The sequence below is a fragment of the Carcharhinus amblyrhynchos genome, chromosome 7 (genome assembly GCF_965287045.1).
Source record: "Carcharhinus amblyrhynchos chromosome 7, sCarAmb.v2.hapA, whole genome shotgun sequence".
In the NCBI taxonomy this organism is placed as follows: Eukaryota; Metazoa; Chordata; class Chondrichthyes; order Carcharhiniformes; family Carcharhinidae; genus Carcharhinus; species Carcharhinus amblyrhynchos.
The window spans coordinates 106,212,861-106,238,601 of NC_137330.1; the positions used below are offsets into that span (position 1 = coordinate 106,212,861).

Genomic DNA, 25,741 nt, shown 5'->3' on the forward strand with positions numbered 1-25,741 from the left:
GATGGGCCAAATGGCCTCTTTCTGCACTGTATGGATTCTACGATATATCTCCAGCTGTCTTGGCCTAAGCTTTGGAATTCCCTTGCAGTTTTGATGTAGTGTTTACTGAGTTAGCTGCTCTTCGTTCTGTAGCAATAGGTGTGCCTTTGGATTACTAGCCTCGTACTATTACCATTACGCCATCATCACCTCTCTCTTTCACTCTCTTTTCTGAACCTCCACCTCCCCCCCGCCCCGCCCCAGTTTAAGTTGAGAGAGAGAGAGAGTTTATTTCTTACTGTGTGATTTTCTAGTTCTTCAGTTGGATGAAAGCTATCATCTTTATGAAGCTGCGGGATTGTTTCCATTGCTCTGCTTGATATTTCTGACATTGTAATTCTAATATTTTCTTGTTTTCTTTGCACTCCTCGATTGTAGCAAGCCCAAGACAAAACGTGCAAAGAGATTTCTTGAGAAAAGAGATGCGAAGGTCATTGAGAACGTTAAGAATGCCATGTTCATCAAGGGAGGCAACACCAGTGAAATGGTGACACAGGCTCTAAGAGATATTGTGAGTTTTGTCATGTGTTATCTATATTATTTTCCATCGGTTATTCAAAGTGACATGGGTTGCATTCATGTCACACAATTGTAAATACTTTCTATTCCAGTGTTTTCATTGAGACCAGGGTTGGCAGTGCTAGAGAATTGAATTGTCCACCCATTGTTTGCACTGAGCATTCCTAGCAATTACTATACTCTTGTGCCTTTTAGCAATCCAACCCCAACATATTTCTGTACATTTCCTCCTCCAGCAACCTGTAAGGGATTATGTTTTGGTGGGGAATTATCTCTCTCAGCTGTGAGTTGAAAGGACAAAGGAGAATTTTATACCATAATTCTGAGCTAGTTTGCAACCTGTTCCTTAGAGTAGGCAGGAGTGTGTTTTATTCATTGCAAATTTAGGCTTTATTTATTCTTTCATTGCCGGCAAAGCATTTGTTGCCCGTCCCTAATTCCCTTGGTAGGTGTCAACACGTGCTGTGGGTCTGGAGTCACCGACCAGGTAATGACGGCAGACTTCCTTTCCTGAAGGTCATTAGTGAACCACATGGGTTCCTATGAGTGCCAGTTTCAATGGCTACTATTCTAGACTGCATTCTAATTCTACCAATTGCCATGGTAGGATTTGAACCCTTGTCCGCAGAGCCTGAACCCTGGACCTCCAGATTACTAATCCAGCGGCATTACATAGAAACATAGAAGATAGGAGGAGGCCATTAGGCCCTTTGAGCCTGCTCCGCCATTCATCACAACCATGGCTGATCATCCAACTTAATAGCCTAATCCTGCTTTTTCCCCATAATCTTTGATTGTGTTTGCTCCAAGTGATTTATCCAGCAGTCTCTTGAATACATTCAATGTTTTGGCATCAGCTGCTACCTGTGGTAATGAATTCCACAGGCACACCACTCGCTGGGTGAAGAAATGTCTCCTCATCTCTGTCTTAAATGGTCTACCCTGTATCCTCAGACTCTGATCCCTGGTTCTGGACTCCCCCACCATCGGGAACATCCTGCATCTACCCTGTCTAGCTTGTTAGAATTTTATCAGTCTCTGTTACCACTAAGTCTTCCCCATGATTTATTTCCTGCTGTGCGTAATTTTCTAGCCAGAATAGTTGGCTAAAGATAAACTGAATATAGTTTCGTTCTTTACCAGCAAAGGAAAATATTTTGAATGGACCTATATGTTAAGCTGATCTTTCTCTGTACTCTAGCTATGACTAACACTACATTCTGCACTTTCTTTCCTTTTCCTCTGTTTCTTTTATTTATCCGTGGGACGTGGGTGTTGCTGACTGGCCAGCATTTATTGTCCATTCCTAGTTGCCGTTGGAGGGTAGTTGAGAGCCAACTACGTTGCTGTGGTTCTGGAGTCACATGTAGTCCAGACTGGATAAGGACAGCAGATTTCCTTCCCTAAAAGGACGTTAGTGAATCAGATGGGTTTTTCCCTCAATCGGCAATGGTTTCATGGTTATCAATAGATTTTTAATTCCATATGTATTGAATTCAGATTCCACCATCTGCCGTGGCAGGATTCGAACCCGGGTCCACAGAACACTAGCTGAGTTTCTGGATTAATAGTCTGGTGGTAATACCACTAGGCCATTGCCTCCCCTTATGTACTGTGTGAACAGTATGCTTATAGTGCACAAGAAGCAATACTTTTCACTGTATTCCAATGCGTGTGACAATAAATCAAATCTGTCATCTTACTGAACCTCTTCGCTTTGTTGAGTATGTTCCTGAGGCATTACTTTATTGTATTTAATTAGAATTCTTGATGTTTATCGAATACAATTCTCGAATTGCATTCAAAAAATTTGGGAGGTTTTTTGGTTCCCATTTTCTGCTAAGATTTCTAGGCTTTGTAATTTGAATTTGTGTTTCTTGTTCATTGCTGTCATCCTGGGCCACTTTGTGCTGAACGGGCTTAAGATGACAAGAATGTTTAGCAATTCAGGTTACAAGAGCTTTGAATTGAACAGAAAGTGGGTTTGTATGCTGTCCTGTGAATGGTTTCAGAATAATTTGTACTGTTCTGTTTTGCAGCATTCTCTAAAGAAGCCAAATGCAGTCCTATATAGGAAGTAAGTATTATTAATGAGCTGGCACATTTTAGTGTCCTGTGTTAAGCCTAGTCAAGTTATTCAGCTGTGGATAGATCCTGTCTTTGAGCAACATTCGCCTGTGCACCTTCAAACTTGGTTCACTGAATGGCAAACTTTACTAAAAAAATTCCCCACTTTACTAAAAAAATTCCCCTCTTTACAGCTTATTTTGTTGAATTCACGTTGCTTATAATGTTGGCAGTGATTATAAAATCACCACCAACATGAACAGATGTTGCAGTTAAGAAACTTCCCCACGCTTTTACTCAGTGACTCGGAGATCAATTTTATTGCCTCCGTCCATCTTGACATCAAACAACTCTGCATTGAGTGGGGATCAAATCAAAATACTTCAGATGTTGGAAATCCAGAAGATAAAGAGAAAATGATGGAAAAACTCAGTAGATGTGAAAAATTCCGTGGAAGAAACAGAGTTAACATTTCAAATCCTTTGGAACAGCAAAGTTGAAGTTCTTGTCCTGTGACCTTGTTTTCATTTCTGTCACTTAATCTGCCTAATCAAAATCCTGCTAATTTGTGTACAAGATCTGAATACTTTGAGGATGCTCTCTTAAGAACAAAGGAAGTTACAGCGCAGGAACAGGCTCTTCGGCCCTCCAAGCCTGCACCAACCATGCTGCCTGAATGAATTTAAACCCCTTACTGTTCGGGGACCATATCCCTCTATTTCCATCCTATTCATGCATTTGTCAAGGCACCCCTTAAAAGTCACTATCGTATCTGCTTCCACTGCCTCCCTGGCAGCGAGCTCCAGGCACCCACCACCTTCTGTGTAAAAGACTTGCCCCCTACATCATCTTTAAACCGCTACCCCCCCACCCCCCACCTTAATGCTCCGCCCCCTTGTAATTCACTCTTCCACCCTGGAAGAAAGCTTCTGACTATCCACTCTGTCCATGCCCTTCATAATCTTGTCACCTTCTAGACTTGTAGACTTCTTTACCCCAATGACTAAACGCAGTCAGTGGTGTTGGGTCAAATTTGCTGATGACACCAAGATGGCTGGATTGGCGGGCAGTGAGGAGCAGTGTCTGGCAATACAGCGGGATATTGATAGGCTGGTTGATTGGGCAGATACACGGCAAATGGAGTTTAATCCAGATAAATGCGAGGTGATGCATTTTGGTCGGAATAATGTAGGGGGGAGTTATATGGTAAAGGGTAAGCCTGTAAGGAGTATAGAGTCGCAGTGAGACCTGGGGGTGCAAGTGCACAAGTCTTTGAAAGTGGCAGTGCAAGTGGAGAGTGTGGTGAAGAAAGCCTATGGTATGTTAGCCTTTATAGGAAGGGATATAGAATATAAGAGATGGAGTCTAATGTTGCAGTTGTACAGAACGTTGGTTAGGCCGCATTTAGAGTACTGCATCCAGTTCTGGTCGCCTTACTACCGGAAGGACGTGGAGACTCTGGAGAGAGTGCAGAGGAGGTTTACCAGGATGTTGCCTGGTATGGAAGGACTGGGGTATGAGGAAAGATTGAAGAAATTGGGGCTGTTTTCCCTTGAAAGATGGCGACTGAGGGGGGATCTAATAGAGGTATATAAGATTATGAAGGGTATAGATAGAGTAAACAGAGGTAAGCTATTTCCTATGATAGAGACACGTAGGACAAGGGGCCATGGACTTAAGGTGACGGGGGAGAGGTACAACACAGATATTAGAGGGAGGCTTTTCACACAGAGGGTAGTGGGGGTATGGAATGCTCTGCCAAGTAAGGTGGTGGAGGCAAATGCACTAGAGTCATTTAAGAGTAACTTAGACAGGCACATGACTGGGTTGGAGATGGGTGGATATAGGAGATTGTTTTAAGTAAGGTTCATTAGCATTGGGGCGTCCCTGGTAATGTAAATGGATATGGTATGATAATAATGTTTTTTCTCTTTTCATTCACAGGTTTTAAGTCGGTCCACCTCGTGTCCAACGAGGGGCATACACGCGATGGGTCGTACTGGGGCTGCTCTTGCTTGTTCGAGATTGGCCTAGTGCTTCATGTCATTAGTGTGTGCGTAAACTGGACCAGATACTGGGCAAGACGACAGCTCAGTGACTATCGCTGATTGCTGTGCAGACACATGGATTTGGGCCGGTGTCTGTGGGAGTTTGCGCATTCTCCCCGTGCTTGTGTGGGTTTTCTTCGGGTGCTCCAGTTTCCTCCCACACCCCAAAGATGTGCTGTTAGGCTGATTGGCAGTAATAAATTGTCCCTAAATCAGTTTCCCTCAATCTGGATGGCCATGAAACGTTAGACAGGGGGTCGTGGGGGGAGAGGGGGACTGGTGGTGTTGAGATGGCGGCGCGGGCTCGTTGGGCCGAAGGGCCTGTTTCCTGGACTGATTTTGTTCTTTGTTCTTTATATTCAGGATTAGAAAAATCCAAGCTGATCTGTGCTAATTTGGTTTGGGCTAGGGAATGGGAAGAAGACTGAAAAATTATATTCAAGCTGAAAAATGTGTTTTTCTAGTTCATTTGTGAGACATGAGTGTTGCTGGCTGGCCAACATTCATTGACCACCCCTAGTTGCCCATGAGAAGGTGGTGGTGAGCTGCCTTTTTGAATCACTGCAGTCCATGTGTTGTAGGTTGACCCACAGTGCAGTTTGGGAGGGAATTCCAGGATTTTGACCCAGCGACTGCGAAGGAACAGCGACATATTTCCAAGTCATGATGATGAGTGGCTGGAGGGGAACTTGCAGGTGGTGGTGTTCCCATTTATCTGCTGCCTTTGTCCTTCTAGATGGAAGTGGTCGTGGATTTAGAAGGTGTTGTCTAAGGATCTTTGGTCAATGTAAGGAGATAGAAACTTAGTTGTAACTATAATTGCATCTGGAATAGATTTCTGAGCATTTTTAATTGTGAGGAATCTGAGATTTCCAATTGGAATGCATTTGCTGAAATACAATTTTAGGGGTCTGGTTTTTGTCACCTTGCCTCAGTTGGCTTGAGGTCAGAAATGCATAAGCTAGAAGTATGTACCAAAGCTTGAACTGATACTCAGGATTCCATTGTTCTACAATCATGATGTAATGTTGCACTGTCAAAAGATACATCTTTCAGAAAAAAGGCAAAAGAATACAGGGCGCTACTCAAGGAAGAAGTGCTTCTCCTTATGTCAGCAGTGGGCAACCTGTAGCCCATCTGGGTTCTGGGCCCACAACACATTTTGTTGACTGTTGCCCACAGGCAAGGTTGTCACATTCCACTGATTTCCGTCCGTGTCGTTTTTTTCTCCTACCAGTATGATAGAAGTGATCTGCATGTAAAGCAAGGGCAAGTGAAGTGAGATCCATGTTGATTGCTCACAACACTGACTGCGAGACAGTGCATTCCCTCTGCGTCAAAATTGTAAATATTCTTTTGCCTTTACCATTGGGAGTTGATAGTTCCACTAATATATATAAATAATTAAGCATTTTTTCAGAGAGAGAGAGCTAAGATTTTACCTGTTAAAAACCTGTTTAAAATAAGTTTAAAGCACTTTACTCTTTGTAGAACTGTTTAAAGCATTTATTTATTGTATTTACTGCTTTAAGAATTCTGAAGGAGTGGTTAAAAGGCATTTGTGGACCAGCCTGCTTTAAATCAGCGCCAGATTTAAAAGGAGGCCTGGTGTAGACAGCGGGCAGCGTCTGAGCGGGCAGCGGAGTGAGTGGGAAGCAGAGTGAGTTAATAGGGCTTAATATCAAAAAGGGCTGGAAGGAAAAAGGCCAGGTGAGTTTGTTTGAAAAAACAAGGAAAAAAATTTTTTCAAAACTACTACAGCAGGAAACAAGGAAAAAAATTACAGTGAATAATGGAGGGGCATGTGATGTGTGGTTTCTGTATGATGTGGGAACTGGTGGACCCCAGGGTCCTTCCCAGTGACCATGTCTGTAGTAAGTGCAGGTTGCTGGAGGAGCTCCAGCTCAAGGTGGATGAGCTGGCCTCTGAGCTACAGACACTGAGGCTCATCAGGGGGAGAGAGGGTGCCATTGTCAATGGGGTGCAAGTGACATCCACCCCCCCTAGACTGGCTAAATCTAAGGGTCAGGGACAAAAGGGGGCTGCTGGGAGGAGGAAGGGGGGTGAGGAGCGGAGGCCTCAGCCTCTTAATCTGCATAACAGGTTTGAGGTTCTTGCTTCCAGTCTGGAAGAGGACGAGGCAGGTGAGGTTGGTGAGCAAACTGCACACGGTACAGTGATGCAGCAGGACATAGGCAAAGAGAAGGGGAAAAGGAACGTAGTAGTGATTGGGGATAGTGGGGTGAAGGGTATTGACACTGTCCTTTGTCACAATGACAAAGTGCACAGAAGGGTGTGTTGTCTGCCTGGTGCTCGGGTACAGGATGTCGCAGCTGGGCTGCAGAGGAATCTGGAGTGGGAGGGTGAGAATCCGGTCGTTGTGGTACATGTGGGTGCCGGCGACGTAGGCAAAGTGCGGACTGAGGATCTGGGGAGGGAGTATGAGAAGCTGGGAATGGAATTAAAAAGTAGAACCGACAAGGTGGTCGTCTCTGGGCTACTGCCTGAACTGAGTGCAGACGGGCGTAGGGTTGACAGGATAAAGGAAGTGAATGGGTGGCTCAGGGATTGGTGTGGGAGGAATGGGTTCGAATTTATGGGGCATTGGCACCAGTATTGGGGTAGGTGGGACTTGTTCGGGCGGGATGGGGTTGGTCTGAACCGTGCTGGGACCAGAGTGTTGGCGAATCGAGTAAAGAGGACTGTAGACAGGGCTTTAAACTAATTAGGGGGGGGGAGGGTGCGAGGGTAGGTTACGCTACGAGGTCTAAAGTTAAGGATAGGGTACAGGTAAGGGAAGAGGCCGAGGATGTCCCAATTGGTGGCGTTACGGCAAATAGGGTCCAGGTGAAGGCTGGGATGAAAGCGCTTTATCTGAATGCACGAAGCATTCGGAATAAAGTGGATGAGCTGGTGGCGCAGATCGACACAAATGGATACGATCTGGTGGCCATTACAGAGACGTGGCTGCAAGGTGACAGGGACTGGGAGATGAATGTACAGGGCTATCAAGTGTTTAGGAAAGATAGGCAGGAGGAAAGAGGGGGTGGTGTAGCTCTGCTGATTAAGGATAGTATCAAGGTGGTAGCAAGGGATGATATCGGAGCCAAAGAGCAGAAAGTGGAATCGTTGTGGGTGGAGATTAGGAACAGCAAAGGGAGGAAGACGCTGGTGGGTGTCGTCTATAGGCCCCCAAATAATGATCTGGAGGTGGGGCGGGCTGTTAACGCGCAAATAAGTGCGGCGTGCAGGAATGGGACGGCAGTAGTTATGGGAGATTTCAATCTGCATATTGATTGGTCGACCCATGTTGGACGAGGTGGGCTCGAGGAGGAGTTCTTGGAATGCTGCCGGGATAATTTCCTTGAACAGTGTGTGTTGGAGCCGACGAGGGAGCGAGCTATCTTGGATCTGGTGCTATGTAATGAGGCGGGTAGAATTAGGGACCTTGCGGTGAAGGATCCTCTTGGAGAGAGTGATCATTGCATGGTGGAGTTTCTGTTGCAGATGGAGGAGGAGAAAGTGGGTTCCCGGACACGTGTCCTTTGTTTGAATAGAGGGGAGTATGGTAGGATGAGAGAAGAATTGGCGAATGTGGACTGGGGGAGCGCGTTGGAAGGTAGGTCTGCTGAGGAGCAGTGGAGGATCTTTAAGGAGATCTTTCTTGGTGCTCAGCGGAAATTTATTCCGATGGTCAAAAAGGACAGTAGGAGGAGAGGTAATAAGCCGTGGATAACGAAGGAGGTGAAGGAAAGTGTTAAATTAAAAGCGGAGGAATTTAGAGTAGCTAAGAGCAGTGGGCGAGAAGAGGATTGGGAAAGGTTTAAATGTCAACAAAGATTGACAAAGAAGTTGATAAAGGAGGGTAGGAGAAGCTATGAAGCTGGGCTAGCACTTAATATAAAAAAGGATAGCAAGAGTTTTTATAAATATATAAAAAGGAAGAGGCTGGCTAGGGTGAACGTTGGTCCTTTAGAGGATGAGAAAGGGGAGCTAGTGGTAGGGGATGGGGATATGGCTAAGGTCTTGAATAACTTTTTTGTTTCTGTCTTCACGGAGGAGGATGTGAATAATTTGCCGGGTATTAGTGATGGAAAGGTGGTAGGACTGGAGGGTCTTAATGACATTACTATTACTAGAGAGGTGGTGCTCGACAGACTGGAGGGGCTGATTGTGGACAAGTCCCCAGGACCGGATGGAATGCATCCGAGGGTTCTGAAAGAAATGGTGGAGGTTATAGTGGATGCCTTGGTGGTTATTTTCCAGACGTCGCTGGATTCCGGGGAAGTGCCGGAAGATTGGAAAACGGCTAATGTTACGCCGTTGTTTAAGAAGGGTGCCAGGCAAAAGGCGGGGAATTATAGGCTGGTTAGTTTAACGTCTGTGGTAGGTAAAATGTTAGAATCCGTCATTAAGGAGGAAATTGCGAGGCATCTTGAAGGGAATTGCTTGATAGGGCAGACGCAACACGGTTTCATTAAAGGGAAGTCGTGTCTGACAAATTTACTGGAGTTCTATGAGGATGTGTCTATGGCAGTGGATAGAGGAGAGCCGGTGGATGTGGTCTTTCTGGATTTTCAGAAGGCGTTTGACAAGGTACCTCACAAGAGGTTATTGCAGAAGGTCAGGGGACATGGAGTTGGGGGTAGGGTGTTAGCGTGGATAGAGGATTGGTTGTCAAATAGGAGGCAGAGTGTGGGGGTCAATGGGTGCTATTCGGATTGGCGGTTGGTGACTAGTGGGGTGCCCCAGGGGTCGGTGCTGGGGCCTCAGCTATTTACCATTTATATAGATGATCTGGAGGAGGGAACCGAGTGCAGGGTGTCGAAATTTGCTGATGACACCAAGATTGGGGGAAAGGCAAATTGTGCGGAGGGTGTGGAGAGTCTGCAGAAGGATCTAGATAGGCTGGGCGAATGGGCCAGGAAATGGCAAATGGAATTTAATGTTGGCAAGTGCGAGGTGGTCCACTTTGGTAGGAAGAATGGTAGGAAGGACTGTTACTTACGTGGCGAAAAACTGCAGCAGGCGACGGTGCAGAGGGACCTCGGGGTCCTTGTGTATGAGTCGCAAAAACCCAGCTTGCAGGTGCAGCAGGTGGTCAGGAAGGCGAATGGGATGCTGGCCTTCATAGCGAGGGGGATTGAATATAAAAGTAGGGAGGTCTTGCTGCAGCTGTATAGGGCATTGGTGAGGCCGCAGCTGGAGTACTGTGTGCAGTTTTGGGCGCCGCACCTGCGCAAGGATATTTTGGCCCTGGAGGGAGTGCAGAGGAGGTTTACTAGGCTGATACCGGAGTTGAGGGGATTGAGCTATGAGGAGAGGCTGAATAAACTAGGCTTGTACTCGTTAAAGTTTAGAAGAATGAGGGGAGACCTCATTGAGACGTATAAGATGATGAATGGGATGGATAGGATAGAGGTGGAGAGACTCTTCCCGCTCAAAAAAGACAGTAGGACTAGGGGGCACAGCCTCAAGATAAAGGGGGGGTGGTTTAGAACGGAGTTGAGGAGGAACTTCTTCACTCAAAGGGTGGTGAATCTCTGGAATTCTCTGCCCGTTGAAGTGGTGGAGGCTGCCTCGCTAAATATTTTTAAGAAGCGGGTTGATGGGTTTTTGATAAGAGAGGGGATTAAGGGTTATGGGGAGAGGGCGGGAAAGTGGAACTGAGCCACGACAGATCAGCCATGATCTTATTGAATGGCGGGGCAGGCTCGAAGGGCTAGATGGCCTACTCCTGCTCCTATTTCTTATGTTCTTATGTTATGAAATGTTTGGTATGTATTTAATCTTATTCATGGGGGTCATAGAAACTAGAAGCAGGAATAGGCCATTCAGCCCTTCGAACCTGCTCCGCCATTCATTTGATCATGGCCCATCAACAAATTCAATATCCGGATCCCCCCCGCCCCCGAATATTCCTTGATCCATTTAGCTATATCCAATTACTTCTTGAAATCAGACACTGTTTTGGCCTTGGCTACATTCACCGACAGCGAATTCCACACATTCACCATCCTCTGGGTGAAGAAATTTCTCCTCACCTCAATTCTAAAAGGCTTACCCCTGATCCTCAAACTATGACCCTTAGCTCTGGACTCCCCACCAATGGAGACATTCTTTCTGAATGTACCCTGTCTAACCCCTGTTAGAATTTTATAAGTTTATGAGATCCCCTCTTAGTCTTCTAAACTCCAGTGAATGTAATCATAACTGATTTAGCTTCTCCTGGAATGTCAGGAATCAGCCTGGTAAACCTCTGCAATCCCTGTATAGCAAGGACATCCTTCCTCAGGTAAGGATGCCAAAGCCACACACAATACTCCAAGTGTGGCCTCACCAACACCCTATACAATTGCAGCAAAATATCCATATCCCTATACTCAAATCCTTTTGTTATGAAGGCCAACATACCATTTGCCTTCTTCACTGCCTGCTGTACCTGCGCACTTAATTTCAGCGACTGATGCATGAGGACACCAAGGTTGCGTTGAGTATTTCTCTCTCAGTTTATGCTCATTCAAGTAATGATCTGTCTTCCTGTTGTTGCTTCCAAAGTGGATAACCTCACATTTATCCTTGCAGATGCTCACACACGCAGCCTGCGCAAATCACGTTGAAGCATCTCTACATCTTCCTCACACTCACTCTCCCATTCAACTTTGTATCATCTGCAAATTTGGAGATAATACATTCAGTTCTTTCAAAATCATTGATATATAATGTGAACAATTGGGGTCCTTGCCCAGATCCTTGCAGAAACCCCACTCATCACTGACTGCCAATCAGAAAAAGACCCATTTATGCCAACACTTTGCTTTCTATCTGCTAGCCAGCTTTCTATGAGTCCTGAGACATTACCTGTAATCCCATGTGCTTTGACTTTACATAGTAGTCTGTTATGTGAGACCTTGTTGAAAGTCTAAATCAGCCACATCCACTGATTCTCCTCGGTCAACTTTACTGGTTACATCCTCAAAAAATTCTAATAGATTTGTCAAGCATGATTTCCCTTTTGTAAGTCTATGCTGACCTTGTCTGATTATACTACTGCCTTCCAAATATCGAGTTATGAAATCCTTGGTAATGGACTCTAGCAATTTCCCCAGTACCAACGTTAGGCTCATTGATCTATAGTTCCCTGTTTTCTCTCTACTTCCCTTTTTGAACAGCAGGCTTACGTTATCTACCTGCCAATCTGTAGGAACTATTCCAGAGTCCAAAGAATTTTGGAAAATAACCATCAATGAACCTACTATTTCCAGGGCCACTTCCTTAAGTACTCTGGGATGAAGGTTATCAGGACCTGCAGTTTTGTCCACCTTCAATCCCATCAATTTCCCCAAAAACAGTTCTCTACTAATGCTGATTTCCTTCATGTTTCTTTCAGTACTTCTGGCACATTATTCATGTCTTCCTTTGTGAAGCAAAGTACAAATTTAATTCCTATAGTTCCTACAGATTGGCAGGTAGATAACGTAAGCCTGCTGTTCAAAAAGGGAAGTAGAGAGAAAACAGGGAACTATAGATCAATGAGCCTAACGTTGGTACTGGGGAAATTGCTAGAGTCCATTACCAAGGATTTCATAACTCGATATTTGGAAGGCAGTAGTATAATCTGTGCAGTTTTGGGCGCCGCACCTGCGCAAGGATATTTTGGCCCTGGAGGGAGTGCAGAGGAGGTTTACTAGGCTGATACCGGAGTTGAGGGGATTGAGCTATGAGGAGAGGCTGAATAAACTAGGCTTGTACTCGTTAGAGTTTAGAAGAATGAGGGGGGATCTCATTGAGACGTATAAGATGATGAATGGGATGGATAGGATAGAGGTGGAGAGACTCTTCCCGCTCAAAAAAGACAGTAGGTCTAGGGGGCACAGCCTCAAGATAAAGGGGAGGTGGTTTAGAACGGAGTTGAGGAGGAACTTCTTCACTCAAAGGGTGGTGAATCTCTGGAATTCTCTGCCCGTTGAAGTGGTGGAGGCTGCCTCGCTAAATATTTTTAAGAAGCGGGTTGATGGGTTCTTGATAAGAGAGGGGATTAAGGGTTATGGGGAGAGGGCGGGAAAGTGGAACTGAGCCACGACAGATCAGCCATGATCTTATTGAATGGCGGGGCAGGCTCGAAGGGCTAGATGGCCTACTCCTGCTCCTATTTCTTATGTTCTTATGTTCTTTATCCCCTGTTATGAATTCTTCTGTTTCTGACTGTAAGAGGCTTATGTTTTTGTCAACTTTTTTTACATATCTATAGAAACTTTTATAGTCAGTTTTTATGTTCCCAGCTAGCTTATTTTCATATTCCATTTTTCCCTTCTCAATCAATCCCTTGGTCCTTCTTTGCTGAATTTTAAATTGCTTGCAGTCATCAGGCCTATTGCTTTTTCTTGCCAATTTGTATGCTTCTTCTTCAAATCATGGTTCGTGAACCACCTGATTTCAAATTGTGATGCACTGAGATGGAGGGGAACCATTCACAGGGCCCACTCACTAGCCTAGGCCACCCATCTCTGCCTTATATCCTGGTCACCATATACCATATTGCCAAGAAGTACATTAACTGGCAGTCCGTTCTATGCCATATTGTTCTAATAATTGCTCACTTCAAGCATTGTGAAAGGTTTTGACACATTTTAGTACTTTAGTGTTCAGATTTATATGAATAGCAAAACCCATTTTGGGTTCTCCACGAAAAGCGATGGGAAGCTGAAACAAAAAAAATTTATTTTGCAGGAAGTCTGTTTCTAAATCTCATTTCTTTTTAATCAGGAAAAATATAACTCGACCCTTTGAAGATCAGACATCAGTGGTGAGTAATCGGATTTTAAAGCACAATGCACGAATACTGCAGATTTTATTTTAATTTTATGCTTTTATCCTGTTTCTGTGGACACGATAATTTAGTTGATCATTGTGTATATGTTTGTACTGCTGCTATTTTTCTGATGCTGATGTAAGGCACTGATATTTGTATCTTCTGTAGAATTACAGAGGCAGTTAATAAGACTGCAGCTCTCTAGTTAGTTTATAAATGAGGGAGGATTTTATTAGGTGCGGACAAGTAGAGGAAACCCATTTTCAAACCTCCCTTTGCCCGCTGAAATAAATCTTAATTTTAGTCCAGCTCACTGGAGATCTAAAAAAAGTTTTTGAAGTTTATTTATTTGTCACAAGTAAGGCATACATTAACACTGCAATGAAGTTACTGTGAAATTCCTCTAGTCGCCACAGTCTGGTGCCTGTTTGGGTCAATCCACCTAACCAGTATGTCTTTCAGACTGTGGGAGGAAACTGGAGCACCCGGAGGAAACTCAAGCAGACATGGGGAGTACGTGCAGACTCCACACAAACAGTGACCCAAGCTGGGAATCGAATCCGGGTCCTTGGCGCTGTGAAGCAGCAGTGGTTACCGCTGCGCTGTCATGCTGTCCCTTAATCAGGAGAGTGTGTGCTAATCCTGTCAAATTCAGACATAGCCAATCAATTTCAAATGTGGCAATGTTTGCAAATGGCCTTCTTTAACCCAAGTGAGGCCATGTTGGCTTTAAAATTGGTGCCTAAGGAACAGACTTTGTAGGCGTAGCAGACAATGGTTTTGGCCTTCTTGCTGCTCAGCTAAAAGAAGCTGACACAGCTAAGACTTGATGGTGGCCAGGCAGTCTGATGCTGCTGAAGGTGTTTGTCATAAGGTTCAGAAAAGTGGTGGGAAGCTGGGCATAATCAGCAAATTCTGGAAGCTGACTGACTGCGCCTGCAGCTGGGAATGCCCGATTGTTACTTTACCTGAGATAACTAATTCTGCTCACACCTTAGAGCTTCTGTCTTACGTGACTTAGTGTTACAACATAATGTCGAGTGATATGGTACCACTGCAGCCTTACGTCACCAGGGACCCAGGTTCAAATCTGGCCTCGGTTGACTGTGTGGAGTTTGCACATTCTCCATGTATCTGCATGGGTTTCCTCTGGGTGCTCCGGTTTCCTCTGGGTGCTCCAGTTTCCTCGCACCAGAAGTGTGCAGGTTGGGTTGATTGGCCCCGCTAAATTGCCCCTTAGTGTCAGGGGGATTCGCAGGCTAAATACCTGAGGTTATGGGGAAAGGCCCTGGGTGGGATTGTTGTCGGTGCAGGCTTGATGGGCCTCCTTCTGCACTGTAGGGATTCTATGATAAGAAGTAATTACCGATGGACCTGGTTTTGGGGTGGGGGGAAAAGAGAGAATCTATTTAATAACCATGTCTTGCTGATGAAAGAAAACATTAAGGGATTAATGAAGACATAATTGATCTGTTGCTGACTCCAACAAAGCACTGTTGCTATCCGACCTCAGTCATGATGTGGATGTGCCAGCGTTGGACTGGGGTAAACACAGTAAAAAGCCTGACAACACCAGGTTTTAGTCCAACCGATTTATTTGATAGTAAACTCACAAGCTTTCGAGGGGACTCCCTCTTCGTCAGGTGAATGGAGAGTTCTGGCCTCGGACAGAGCATATAAAGCACAGACTGTTTAGAGATTACTGATTAGAATGCGATTAGAATGGTGTAAAGATTCGCATTCTAATCAGTAATCTCTAAACTGTGCTTTATATGCTCTGTCCGAGGCCAGAACTCTCCATTCACCTGACGAAGAGGGAGTCCCTCGAAAGCTTGTGAGTTTACTATCAAATAAATCGGTTGTACTAAAACCTGGTGTTGTCAGACTTTTTACTATCCAACCTCCACAGTGGTGTCGTGCATGAAGTAAAACAAGGATCTCCACAACTGTAGAAAATACTTTTTTTAAAATTGCTGTCGATTTTCAAACACATTATGGGATAAGTTCTTGAGGCGAAGTTTGTAATAATTTTCCTCCTCTGAATTCTTTTTGTACGAACAGGAATTTTTTTCAAAGAAGTCGGATTGTTCTTTATTTATCTTTGGCTCTCACAATAAGAAGCGACCACACAATTTGATAATTGGTAAGATTGCTGAGATGGTCTTCAGTTCTGATCATTCAGATTTACAATACATATGGAATCCATCTTGCATCTGTAACATCGGAGAGTACACCTGACTATTCATTACTGAGATAGCCCTGAAATTTACACACCATTTAATGACTGCTGCCTGATCTCAGCTGTTGATTGTTGCTGCGATTATCTGGATGTGCTACTTGGAGCAGATCCTTCAAGAGAAAAGGCCAAGTTAGCAGCTGAGCATTGTGACTGTTGCAGAGCTGGGATTCCCTGTCAGTATTGTCAAGGGAGGCCAGAAACCACTATGCCTATAAATGTTAATTCTCTCTGTTTAGATTTTATGGAATGATACTGCGCATCCTTCCCTTTCTCTGACCTTCCACCTTTGTCAAATTCCCTTAACAAGAATTTTTTCACAGTTCAGCTTCAGGTTTTAGCTTCCCTACACGTGTCACTCTTTCAACCCCTGGGGTTTAGTCTCTCAAACCTTGATTTCACAAACAATGCAGAGCTATGAGTAAATCACAAATGCAGTTCCTTTATTTGACAAGTTCCCATCCTCTCAACTGTGCTGTTAGGAACTGAGTCGATTTCTCACTGTGAGAAAGAACTGATGACAAAGTATATGTTTAGATAATATTGACTGCAGTCATCTTAGTTGATATGAATTCCTATATTTGTCTTGTGATGTTTATGGGGTGCTTATGTGGAATTTATGAAACATTGTAACAGCTGAATATTGAATAAATTTAATAAAATAAAAGCAAAATACTGCAGATGTAAATCTGAAATAGGCATTAAGTGCTGAAAAAAATTCAGTAGACCTGGCAGTTTCTGTGGAGAAAGAGAAACATAGAGTTAATGTTTCAAGTCCGTATTACTCTTCAGAGCTGAATATTATTCACCTGAGTGCCCAATCACCAGACTGACAGCAGTTTAAAGTTTACTTATTACTGTGACAAGTGGGCTTACAATAACACTGCAATGAAGTTACTGTGAAATTTCCCTAGTCGCCACAGTCCACCGGCGCCTGTTGGGTCAATGCTCCTAACCAGCACATCTTTCAGAATTTGGGAGGAAACCGGAGCACCCGGAGGAAACCCACGGAGACACGGGGAGAATGTGCAAACTCTACGCAGACAGTGACCCAAGCCAGGAATCGAACACAGATCCCTGGCACTGTGAGGCAGCAGTGCTAATCACTGTGCTGCCTCCGAGCAGTTTCCTAAAACTGAATGCTACCTGTTTTAGATTAAAGATTTGTTAGGGATTTAAATGCTCAGTAAGTAATCGGATGCAAAATTTAAGATCTCAAATCTAAACACTGCTTTAAGCATAAAGCAATTTCAGTTTTTATGTATGGAGGCACTGAATTGCGTTTTTGTTGGTGTGTGCATTTTTATCAGTGATTTTTGTTGAATGAGTTAAGTTGAGACGGACAAAGAATGACTCTGTGTAACCATGTCAGCCAGCTGTTTCTAGCGGATTTGCACTGTATGTTTCAGGGGAATACTATTACATTTTATATGCTGGTGTACAGTTTGTATAATTACACTTGGATGTGTTAGCACAATAAAATATTTCTGAGCATTTCATTTTTCTCCTTCTTGGCAGGCCGTATGTTTGATTACCATGTTCTGGACATGATCGAGCTTGGAATTGAAAAGTTTAGTGGTTTGAAAGATTTCAAGGTATTGTTGTTGAAGGATTTGTCATTTGAATTCTCAGAAGCCTTAATTGAAGCAATGCAACGGAATACATTTAAACACTTTTTGCCATTCAATTGCTCTCCAGAATAGTAAATCTGCAGAAGGATCCAAACCGATGTTGATTTTTGCTGGAGATGACTTTGAACTGGATAATGATCTTAAAAGACTGAAAAATCTCTTCATTGGTAAGTTTGCCTACGTATCATTCTTTGCACTTCAGAAGTAATTTACTGATATTTGAAGTGTTTTAAAGTGCCATGAAAATGTGATAAGGCACCATACAAATAGGAGCTCTTAATGGAGCTGGTTATGTCCTTCCTATTGGACAATGCGCATGTTTGAAAGATCACTCCAGATTTTGGCAAGTTAATAGGCCAGTGTCCTATGCCATTGAATGATTGGACGTGGATTTCAAAATGCTTTATAATAAGGTGTCAGTCTACCAGTCAGGAAATGAGCAAGTGACCACATATCTACATTTTCACAAGGACAGAGAATCCTTTGTATATTTTTCCCAGTCTGCTGAAGATGACAAGGAATGATGCTTATTCTGTTATCGAACGTGGGTGTCACTGGCTAAGCCAACATTTATTGCTCATCCCTCATTGTCCAAAAGAACAAAACTGCACACAATATTCCAGCTGTGACCTCACTAAGACCCTGTATAATTGCAGCAAGATATCCCTGCGGCTGCATTTGAATCATCTCACTATGAAAGCCAACAGACTATTTGCCTTTTTTTAATGCTTGCTATACCTGCCTGCAGAGGGGCTGAGAGAAACATGTTTTAGCGGGCAGCTGAAGGAATTCGGCATTAGTAGAGACATGGTTTTGGGGAAATTGTTGGGTCAATAAATCTCTAGGTTCTATAATCTTCATCCCAGAGTACTTAAGGAAGTGGCCCTGGAAATAGTAGATCCATTTATGGGTAACACGATGGTTAGCACTGCTGCATCACAGCGCCAGGGACCCGGGTTCAATTCCCAGCTTGGGTCACTGTATGGAGTTTGCATGTTCTCCCCATGTCTGCTTGGGTTTACTCCAGGTGCCCTTGTTTCTTCCTAGACTCCGTGTGCAGGTTAGGTTGATTGGCCATGATAAGTTGCTCCTTAGTGACAGGGGGATTAAGAGGGTAAATATGTGGAGTTATGGGGATAGGACAGGACCTGGGTGGTTTTTGTCAGTGCAGGCTCAATGGGCAAATGGCCTCCTTCTGCACTATGGATTCTATGATCTGTGATCATTGGTTATTTTTCAAAATTCTTTAGATTCTGGGATAATTCCTACAGATTGGAGAGTAGCCAATTTAAGCCTGTTTTTCAAAAAGGGAGATAGAGAGAAAATAAGGAACTATAGATTAACGAGCCTAACGTAGGTACTGGGAAAGTTATTAGAGTCTATTATCAAGGACTTTGTAACCTGGCATTTGGAAGACAGTGGTTTAATCAGACAAAGTCAGCATGGATTTACAAAATTATGCTTGCTAAATTTATTGGAATTTTTTGAGGATGTAACTGGTAAAGTTGACCAAGGAGCATCAGCGGATGTGGTTTATTTAGACTTTCAGAAGGCTTTCGACAAGGCTTTCTCATATAACAGACTACTATGTAAGGTTAAAGCACATGGGATTGTAGGTAATGTCTTGAGATGGATAAAGAGCTGGTTAGCAGATAGGAAGCAAACAGTTGGCATAAATGGGTCTTTTTCTGCTTGGCTGTCAGTTACTAGCAGTGCTCCACAGGGATCTATGCTAGGACCCCAACTGTTCACATTATATATTAATGATTTGGAAGAAGGAACTGAATATATTTACAGATTTGCAGATAATACAAAGTTGGATGAGAGGGTGAGCTGTGAGGAGGATGCAGAGATGCTTCAGTATGTTGAGATGACGGCGCGGGCTTGTTGGGCTGAAGGGCCTGTTTCCCAGGCTGATTTTGTTCTTTTTATGATTTGGACAGGCTGAGTGAGTGGGCATCTGCATGGTTGTCCACTTTGGTAGCAGTAATAGGAAGACAGATTATTACTTAAATGGGTGTAAATTGAGAGAGGTGAATACTCAGCGAGACCTTGGAGTTCTCGTGCATCAGTCACTGAAAGTCAGTGCGCAGGTACAACAAGCAGTAAAGACAGCAAATGATATGTTGGCCTTCATAGCGAGAGGAGTTGAGTATAAGAATAGCGATATATGCTGCAAATGTATGCGGTGCTAGTGAGGCTGCATCTGGAGTAGTGTGTGCAGTTTTGGTGTCCTTATCTGGAGAAGGATGTCCTTGCTGTAGAGGGAGTACAGCGAAGGTTTACCAGGCTGATTCCTGGGATGGCAAGTCTGTCATGTGAGAGACTTAGTCGGTTAGGATTGTATTCACTAAAGTTTAGAAGAGTGAGAGGGGATCTCATAGAAACTTATAAAATTCTAACACGGTTAGACAGGATAGATTCAGAAAAAATGTTCCCAATGGCGGAGGAGTCTAGAACTAGGGGTCATAATTTGAGGATAAGGGGTAAAACCTTTTAGAGCGGAGGTGAGGAGAAATTTCTTCACCCAGAGGGTGGTGAATATGTGGAATTCACTAGCACAGAAGTTGAGACCAAAATGTGTGATTGCAAGAAGAATTAGGTATAGCTCTTGGGGCTAAAGGGATCAAGGGATATGGGGAAAGGGGGATCAGGATATTGAATTTGATGATCAGCCATGATCAAAATGAATGGGGGGGACAGGCTGAAAGGGCTGAATGGCTTTCTGCTTTTTGTTTCTATGCTTACCTTGGTAACTGGTGTATGAGGGCACCCAGGTCTCGTGGCACATTCCCCCCTCCCGGTTGTGATACCAAAGTGGATAACCTGACATTTATCCAAATGATGCTGCATCTGCCATGCAGCTGCCCCACTCATTCAGCCTGTCCAAATCATGCTGAAGCATCAACTCAGCTTCGCTAAATCACACTGAAGGATCTCTGCATCCTCCTCCTCAGCTCACCCTCTCACCAGCTTATTAGGCAATTCAGAGAGCAGTTAAGAGTCAACAACATAGGTCTGGGTCTAGAGTCACACATTGGCAGACTTCCTTCACAGAAGGGCATGTGAGAGCAAATAGCCTCTGTGCTGATCTGAGCGCTGCAGAATAATGTATGGCTTGCAGAAATAGTGAGGGGGAAGGGTGGAAGGAGGAGGGTGAGTGGGTGTAAAGGAAGAAAGAGAATGAGAATGTGTTCCATATCTACTGATGCAGGTAACTAGAACATAAGAAATAGGAGCAGGAGTAGGCCAACCAGCCCTTCGAGCCTGCCCCGCCATTCAATAAGATCATGGCTGATCTGTCGTGGCTCAGTTCCACATTCCCGCCCTCTCCCCATAACCCTTAATCCCCTCTCTTATCAAAAACCCATCAACCTGCATCTTAAAAATATTTAGCGAGGTAGCCTCCACCACCTCAACGGGCAGAGAATTCACCACCCTTTGAGTGAAGAAGTTCCTCCTCAACTCCGTTCTAAACCGCCCCCCCTTTATCTTGAGGCTGTGCCCCCTGGTCCTACTATCCTTTCTGAGCGGGAAGAGTCTCTCCACCTCTATCCTATCCATCCCATTCATCGTCTTATACGTCTCAATGAGATCTCCCCTCATTCTTCTAAACTCTAACGAGTACAAGCCTAATTTATTCAGCCTCTCCTCATAGCTCAACCCCCTCAACTCCGGCATCAGCCTAGTAAACCTCCTCTGCACTCCCTCCAAGGCCAAAATATCCTTGCGTAAGTACGGCGCCCAAAACTGCACACAGTACTCCAGCTGCGGCCTCACCAATGCCCTATACAGCCGCAGCAAGACCTCCCTACTTTTATATTCAATCCCCCTCGCGATGAAGGCCAGCATCCCATTCGCCTTCCTGACCACCTGCTGCACCTGCAAGCTGGGTTTTTGCGACTCATGCACAAGGACCCCAAGGTCCCTCTGCACCGTTGCCTGCTGCAGTTTTTCTCCACGTAAGTAATAATCCTTCCTACCATTATTCCTACCAAAGTGGACCACCTCGCACTTGCCAACATTAAATTCCATTTGCCATTTCCTGGCCCATTCGCCCAGCCTGTCTCGATCCTTCTGTAGACTCTCACCACCCTCGCACAATTTGCCTTTCCGCCAATTTTGGTGTCATCAGCAAATTTCGACCCCCTACACTCGGTTCCCTCCTCCAGATCATCTATATAAATGGTAAATAGCTGAGGCCCCAGCACCGACCCCTGGGGCACTCCACTAGTCACCATCCGCCAATCCGAATAGCACCCATTGACCCCCACTCTCTGCCTCCTATTTGACAACCAGTCCTCTATCCACGCTAACACCCTACCCCCAACTCCATGCTCCCTGACCTTCTGCAATAACCTCTTGTGAGGTACCTTGTCAAACGCCTTCTAAAAATCAAGAAAGACCACATCCACCGGCTCTCCTCTATCCACCGCCCTAGACACATCCTCATAGAACACCAGTAAATTTGTCAGACGCGACTTCCCTTTAACGAAACCGTGCTGCGTCTGCTCTATCAAGCAGTTCCCCTCAAGATGCCTCGCTATTTCCTCCTTGATGACGGAGTCTAACATTTTACCTACAACAGACGTTAAACTAACAGGCCTATAATTCCCTGCCTTTTGCCTGGCACCCTTCTTAAACAACGGCGTAACATTAGCCGTTTTCCAATCTTCCGGCACTTCCCCGGAATCCAGCGACGTCTGGAAAATAACCACCAAGGCATCCACTATCACCTCCGCCATTTCTTTCAGGACCCTCGGATGCATTCCATCCGGTCCTGGGGACTTGTCCACAATCAGCCCCTCCAGTCTGTCGAGCTAAAAAAAAAATTTAGAACTAAACATTTGAACCAATGAATAAACCAAACCAACAATTAAGTAACATAGGATTCCAAATCTGAAGATAGAATTGAACTTCCTGTTATACTTTCATTACAGGTTTCCTTCTGAAATCTGATTCAGTTTAACATTTTGGAGTTGAGTACTAGTTGATTCATTTGATTTCTTCCGATGTAATTCGCAGATTTCTTTCGAGGGCCTGTAGTGCCAAACATTCGTTTAGGTGGTCTGGAAATTGTTCTGCATTTCACAGCTTTAGCTGGAAAGATCTTCATGAGAAGCTATAAGTGAGTTGTCTGCAGCCAGCTACCTATTTATATTTCTAAAATAATCTCTCAAATCTGGTTCTTGGACATGAGGCTGGTGTTTAATCTGTCCACTAAAGATGTGCATTGTCTTTAGGCTTACTCATATAGCTGGGGAGTTTCCAAAGCACCTTCAGATTAATTGGTATTGATGTTTCCTAACTGGCTTAACAGTGGGCAATGAATGTGGGTAGAGGAAACTGCACTTCGAATTGTAGGTTCACACAAGGGTTTAAATGCAACCCAACCTGATTGGGGGGGGGGGGGGGGGGGGGGGGGCTGGGGGGGCCCTATTTACTGGCAAAGGTTCTAACTGAAATTGCTATAGATGATCTTGATTCATTTTGTAATGTTTGCCTGTTCTTGAACAAAGGTTTGGTGAGAGATCTGTAGATTGCTAATTTAGAATGTTGACAATCGTGGATGCAGCGATGGTCATGGCATTGAATGTCAAGAGTTGATGGTTAGTTCTCTTTCATTGGAGATGGTTATTACCTGATACTGTTACTTGCCATTTGTCAGTCCGAGCCTGGATGTTGTCCAGATCTTGCTGCATTTGGACATGCACTGTTTCGATATCTGAGGATGTGACTGGTGAATCTTGTGCAATCATCAGCAAACATCTCCACTTCTAACTTTGAGGGAGGGCAGGTCATTGATGAACTGTAGCTGTGAGGATAGAATGGGGAGATTAGAACTGTTCCTTTAAGTCGTCTGAGATAGAGCTATTCAAAAGGTATGGACAGGGTAAGTAGTGAGAAAATGTGTTTCTATTCAAGAGAACATCAAGAATTAGAGAGCACAGATACAAAATAATTGAAAAAAATAAGTAAAAGGGATGTGAGGAAAAAGCTTTTCACCTAGAATGTGGTTGTAATCTGGAACAAACTTCCTGAGGGTAATCGAGGCAGGTTCGATCAAAGTATTCAAAGGAGAATTGGATTGCTTTCTGAAAAAGAATATGGAAGGTGCAGACTCAATGGGCTGAAGGGTCTCTTCTGCATTCTATGATTCTAAGGTTATGCAGAAAAGACAGGAGAGTGGGACTAAGTAGAATGCTCTTTCAGAGAGAGAGTCAGTGCTGGGCTGAATGGCCTCCTGTACTGTAAAGGTTCTGTGAAGCAGCTATCCTGAGGATTTCCTGCAGTGATGTCCTGGAGCTGAGATAGTTGATGAGGATAAGATCATGAATGCTTTTTCCCTCTTGTTGGTTCTCTTGACCCCTGCTGCAATCCCAATCCAGCTCTGCCAACTCAGTCTTGTACATCACTAAGAGCCACTCTCCAAATACATTTTCCATCCTTGTCACCGTCAGTGCTTCAACCAAGTGATGTTTAATGTGGTGGAGTACTGGTTCATCAGCAGTGGGTTTGGGGGTGCATGATAATCAGCAGGAGGCTTCCATGCCCATGTTTGATCTGACACCATGGGACTTCCTGGGGTCCAGAGACGATGCTGAGGACTCCTAGGGCAACTCCCTCCTGACTATACCACTGTCTTGTGCCACCTCTGTTGGGTGTGTGCTGCTGGTGGGACAGGACATGCCCAGGATTGGTTTCTGGGACATTGTAGAGTATGATTCTGAGAATATGACTGTCAGGCTGTGCCCTGACAAGTCTGTGAGACAGCTGTCCCAGATGTTAATAAGGAGGGCTTTGCAGGACCAGCAGGGCTGAGTTTACCATTGTCTTTGCCATTGCTGAGGTTGATGGCATGCAATCTATCTGATTTCATTCGTTTTTTAGACTTGTTAGTGGTTTGATACGAATAAGTTGCTGGGCTATTTCAGAGGGCATTGAAGAGTCAGCAATAGTGACCATGAGGTTGCATATTGTAGTCAAGTACAAGGAGTAGGAAATCACATTGGTGTTTAAGGGATGTCATTGATTCTACCTGTAAACTCTGGTGTTGGGGCAGAGCACAGGATGAATTGAACTTTACTGAGGAGTCCATGGTGTGAACAAGATTGAAAAATCTCTCTCCCTGCTGCAAGCCCAAAGTTCTGATATTGGAGGCAGGAAATGGGTACAACAACAGGGCAGTCAAGGACAAACTTCAAGAACTGTTTGTATTATTGGGGGTGCACAGCAAGCATTTTGAATATTTTTTCTGAAGATCAAATCCTTCCTGAAGTATCCTTATATTTATCAATGCAACCTCCAGATCTTTCCGTATGTGAACCTTTCCATATTTAATTGTGTAACCTTGTTCTCAGAAACACGAGCAGCTAAACTTCTGTTGTATAAAATATTGGTCAAAAGTCAATGTGAATCTGACATTCGATTTCCTGTTCTGTTTTTGCTGGATTAATTCTATTTTCTGGCGGGTGGCAGAGCTGTCTGTATAATTAGGACAGTATTAAAGGAGCAGGTTGTTGTATTGTTTAGTGCATGTTCTGTCTGTCCGTTACCATGGATCTTGACAAATAAAGATCTGCCTTACTCACACAGGGTACTCTTGAAGAAATCAGGTTGTAGAACACCCAGGATAGAGCTGGAAGAAATGGGTCCTTCCTTCAATTTTGTACTCAGGAGAACACATTTAGCATCTGATGACCTCTACAAAAAGTCTCTTGAACAACCAAAGGCTCTTAAGGTGAGACGAGTAAACACACAGAGTTAAGCTTCTGGGATAGCATTGAATTTTGGGGTATGTTTTTGTTTAAACTCCGCATAACATTGGCACCAGTATTGGGGTAGGTGGGACTTGTTCGGGCGGGATGGGGTTGGTCTGAATCGTGCTGGGACCAGAGTGCTGGCGAATCGAGTAAAGAGGACTGTAGACAGGGCTTTAAACTAATTAGGGGGGGGAGGGTGCGAGAGTAGGTGATGTTAGGAGGTCTACAGTTAAGGATAGGGTACAGGTAAGGGAAGAGGCTGAGGATGTCCCAAGTGGTGGCGTTACGGCAAATAGGGTCCAGAAGAAGGCTGGGATGAAAGCGCTTTATCTGAATGCACGAAGCATTCGGAATAAAGTGGATGAGCTGGTGGCGCAGATCGACACAAATGGATACGATCTGGTGGCCATTACAGAGACGTGGCTGCAAGGTGACAGGGACTGGGAGATGAATGTACAGGGCTATCAAGTGTTTAGGAAGGATAGGCAGGAGGAAAGAGGGGGTGGCGTAGCTCTGCTGATTAAGGACAGCATCAAGGTGGTAGCAAGGGATGATATCGGAGCCAAAGAGCAGAAAGTGGAATCGTTGTGGGTGGAGATTAGGAACAGCAAAGGGAGGAAGACGCT

The 25,741-nt window shown here is 44.4% G+C and overlaps 1 protein-coding gene across 3 annotated transcripts in view; it reads left to right on the forward strand.

The window, feature by feature from the left end:
* The window catches only part of rpf2 (ribosome production factor 2 homolog), a 39,163-nt gene that overhangs the window by 2,700 nt on the left and 10,722 nt on the right, over positions 1–25,741 (forward strand). For 2 of the 3 annotated variants that reach the window (XM_080192915.1, XM_080192916.1), the window contains exons 2-9: positions 418–550; positions 2,598–2,635; positions 13,440–13,479; positions 15,547–15,628; positions 17,240–17,316; positions 17,420–17,519; positions 22,378–22,480; positions 24,949–25,093. In XM_080192915.1, the coding sequence (XP_080049041.1) occupies positions 418–550; positions 2,598–2,635; positions 13,440–13,479; positions 15,547–15,628; positions 17,240–17,316; positions 17,420–17,519; positions 22,378–22,480; positions 24,949–25,093 (718 nt within the window). Of the gene's footprint in view, positions 1–417; positions 551–2,597; positions 2,636–4,999; positions 5,461–13,439; positions 13,480–15,546; positions 15,629–17,239; positions 17,317–17,419; positions 17,520–22,377; positions 22,481–24,948; positions 25,094–25,741 lie in introns of those variants that run through there. The other variant, XM_080192917.1, reaches the window with a different exon arrangement.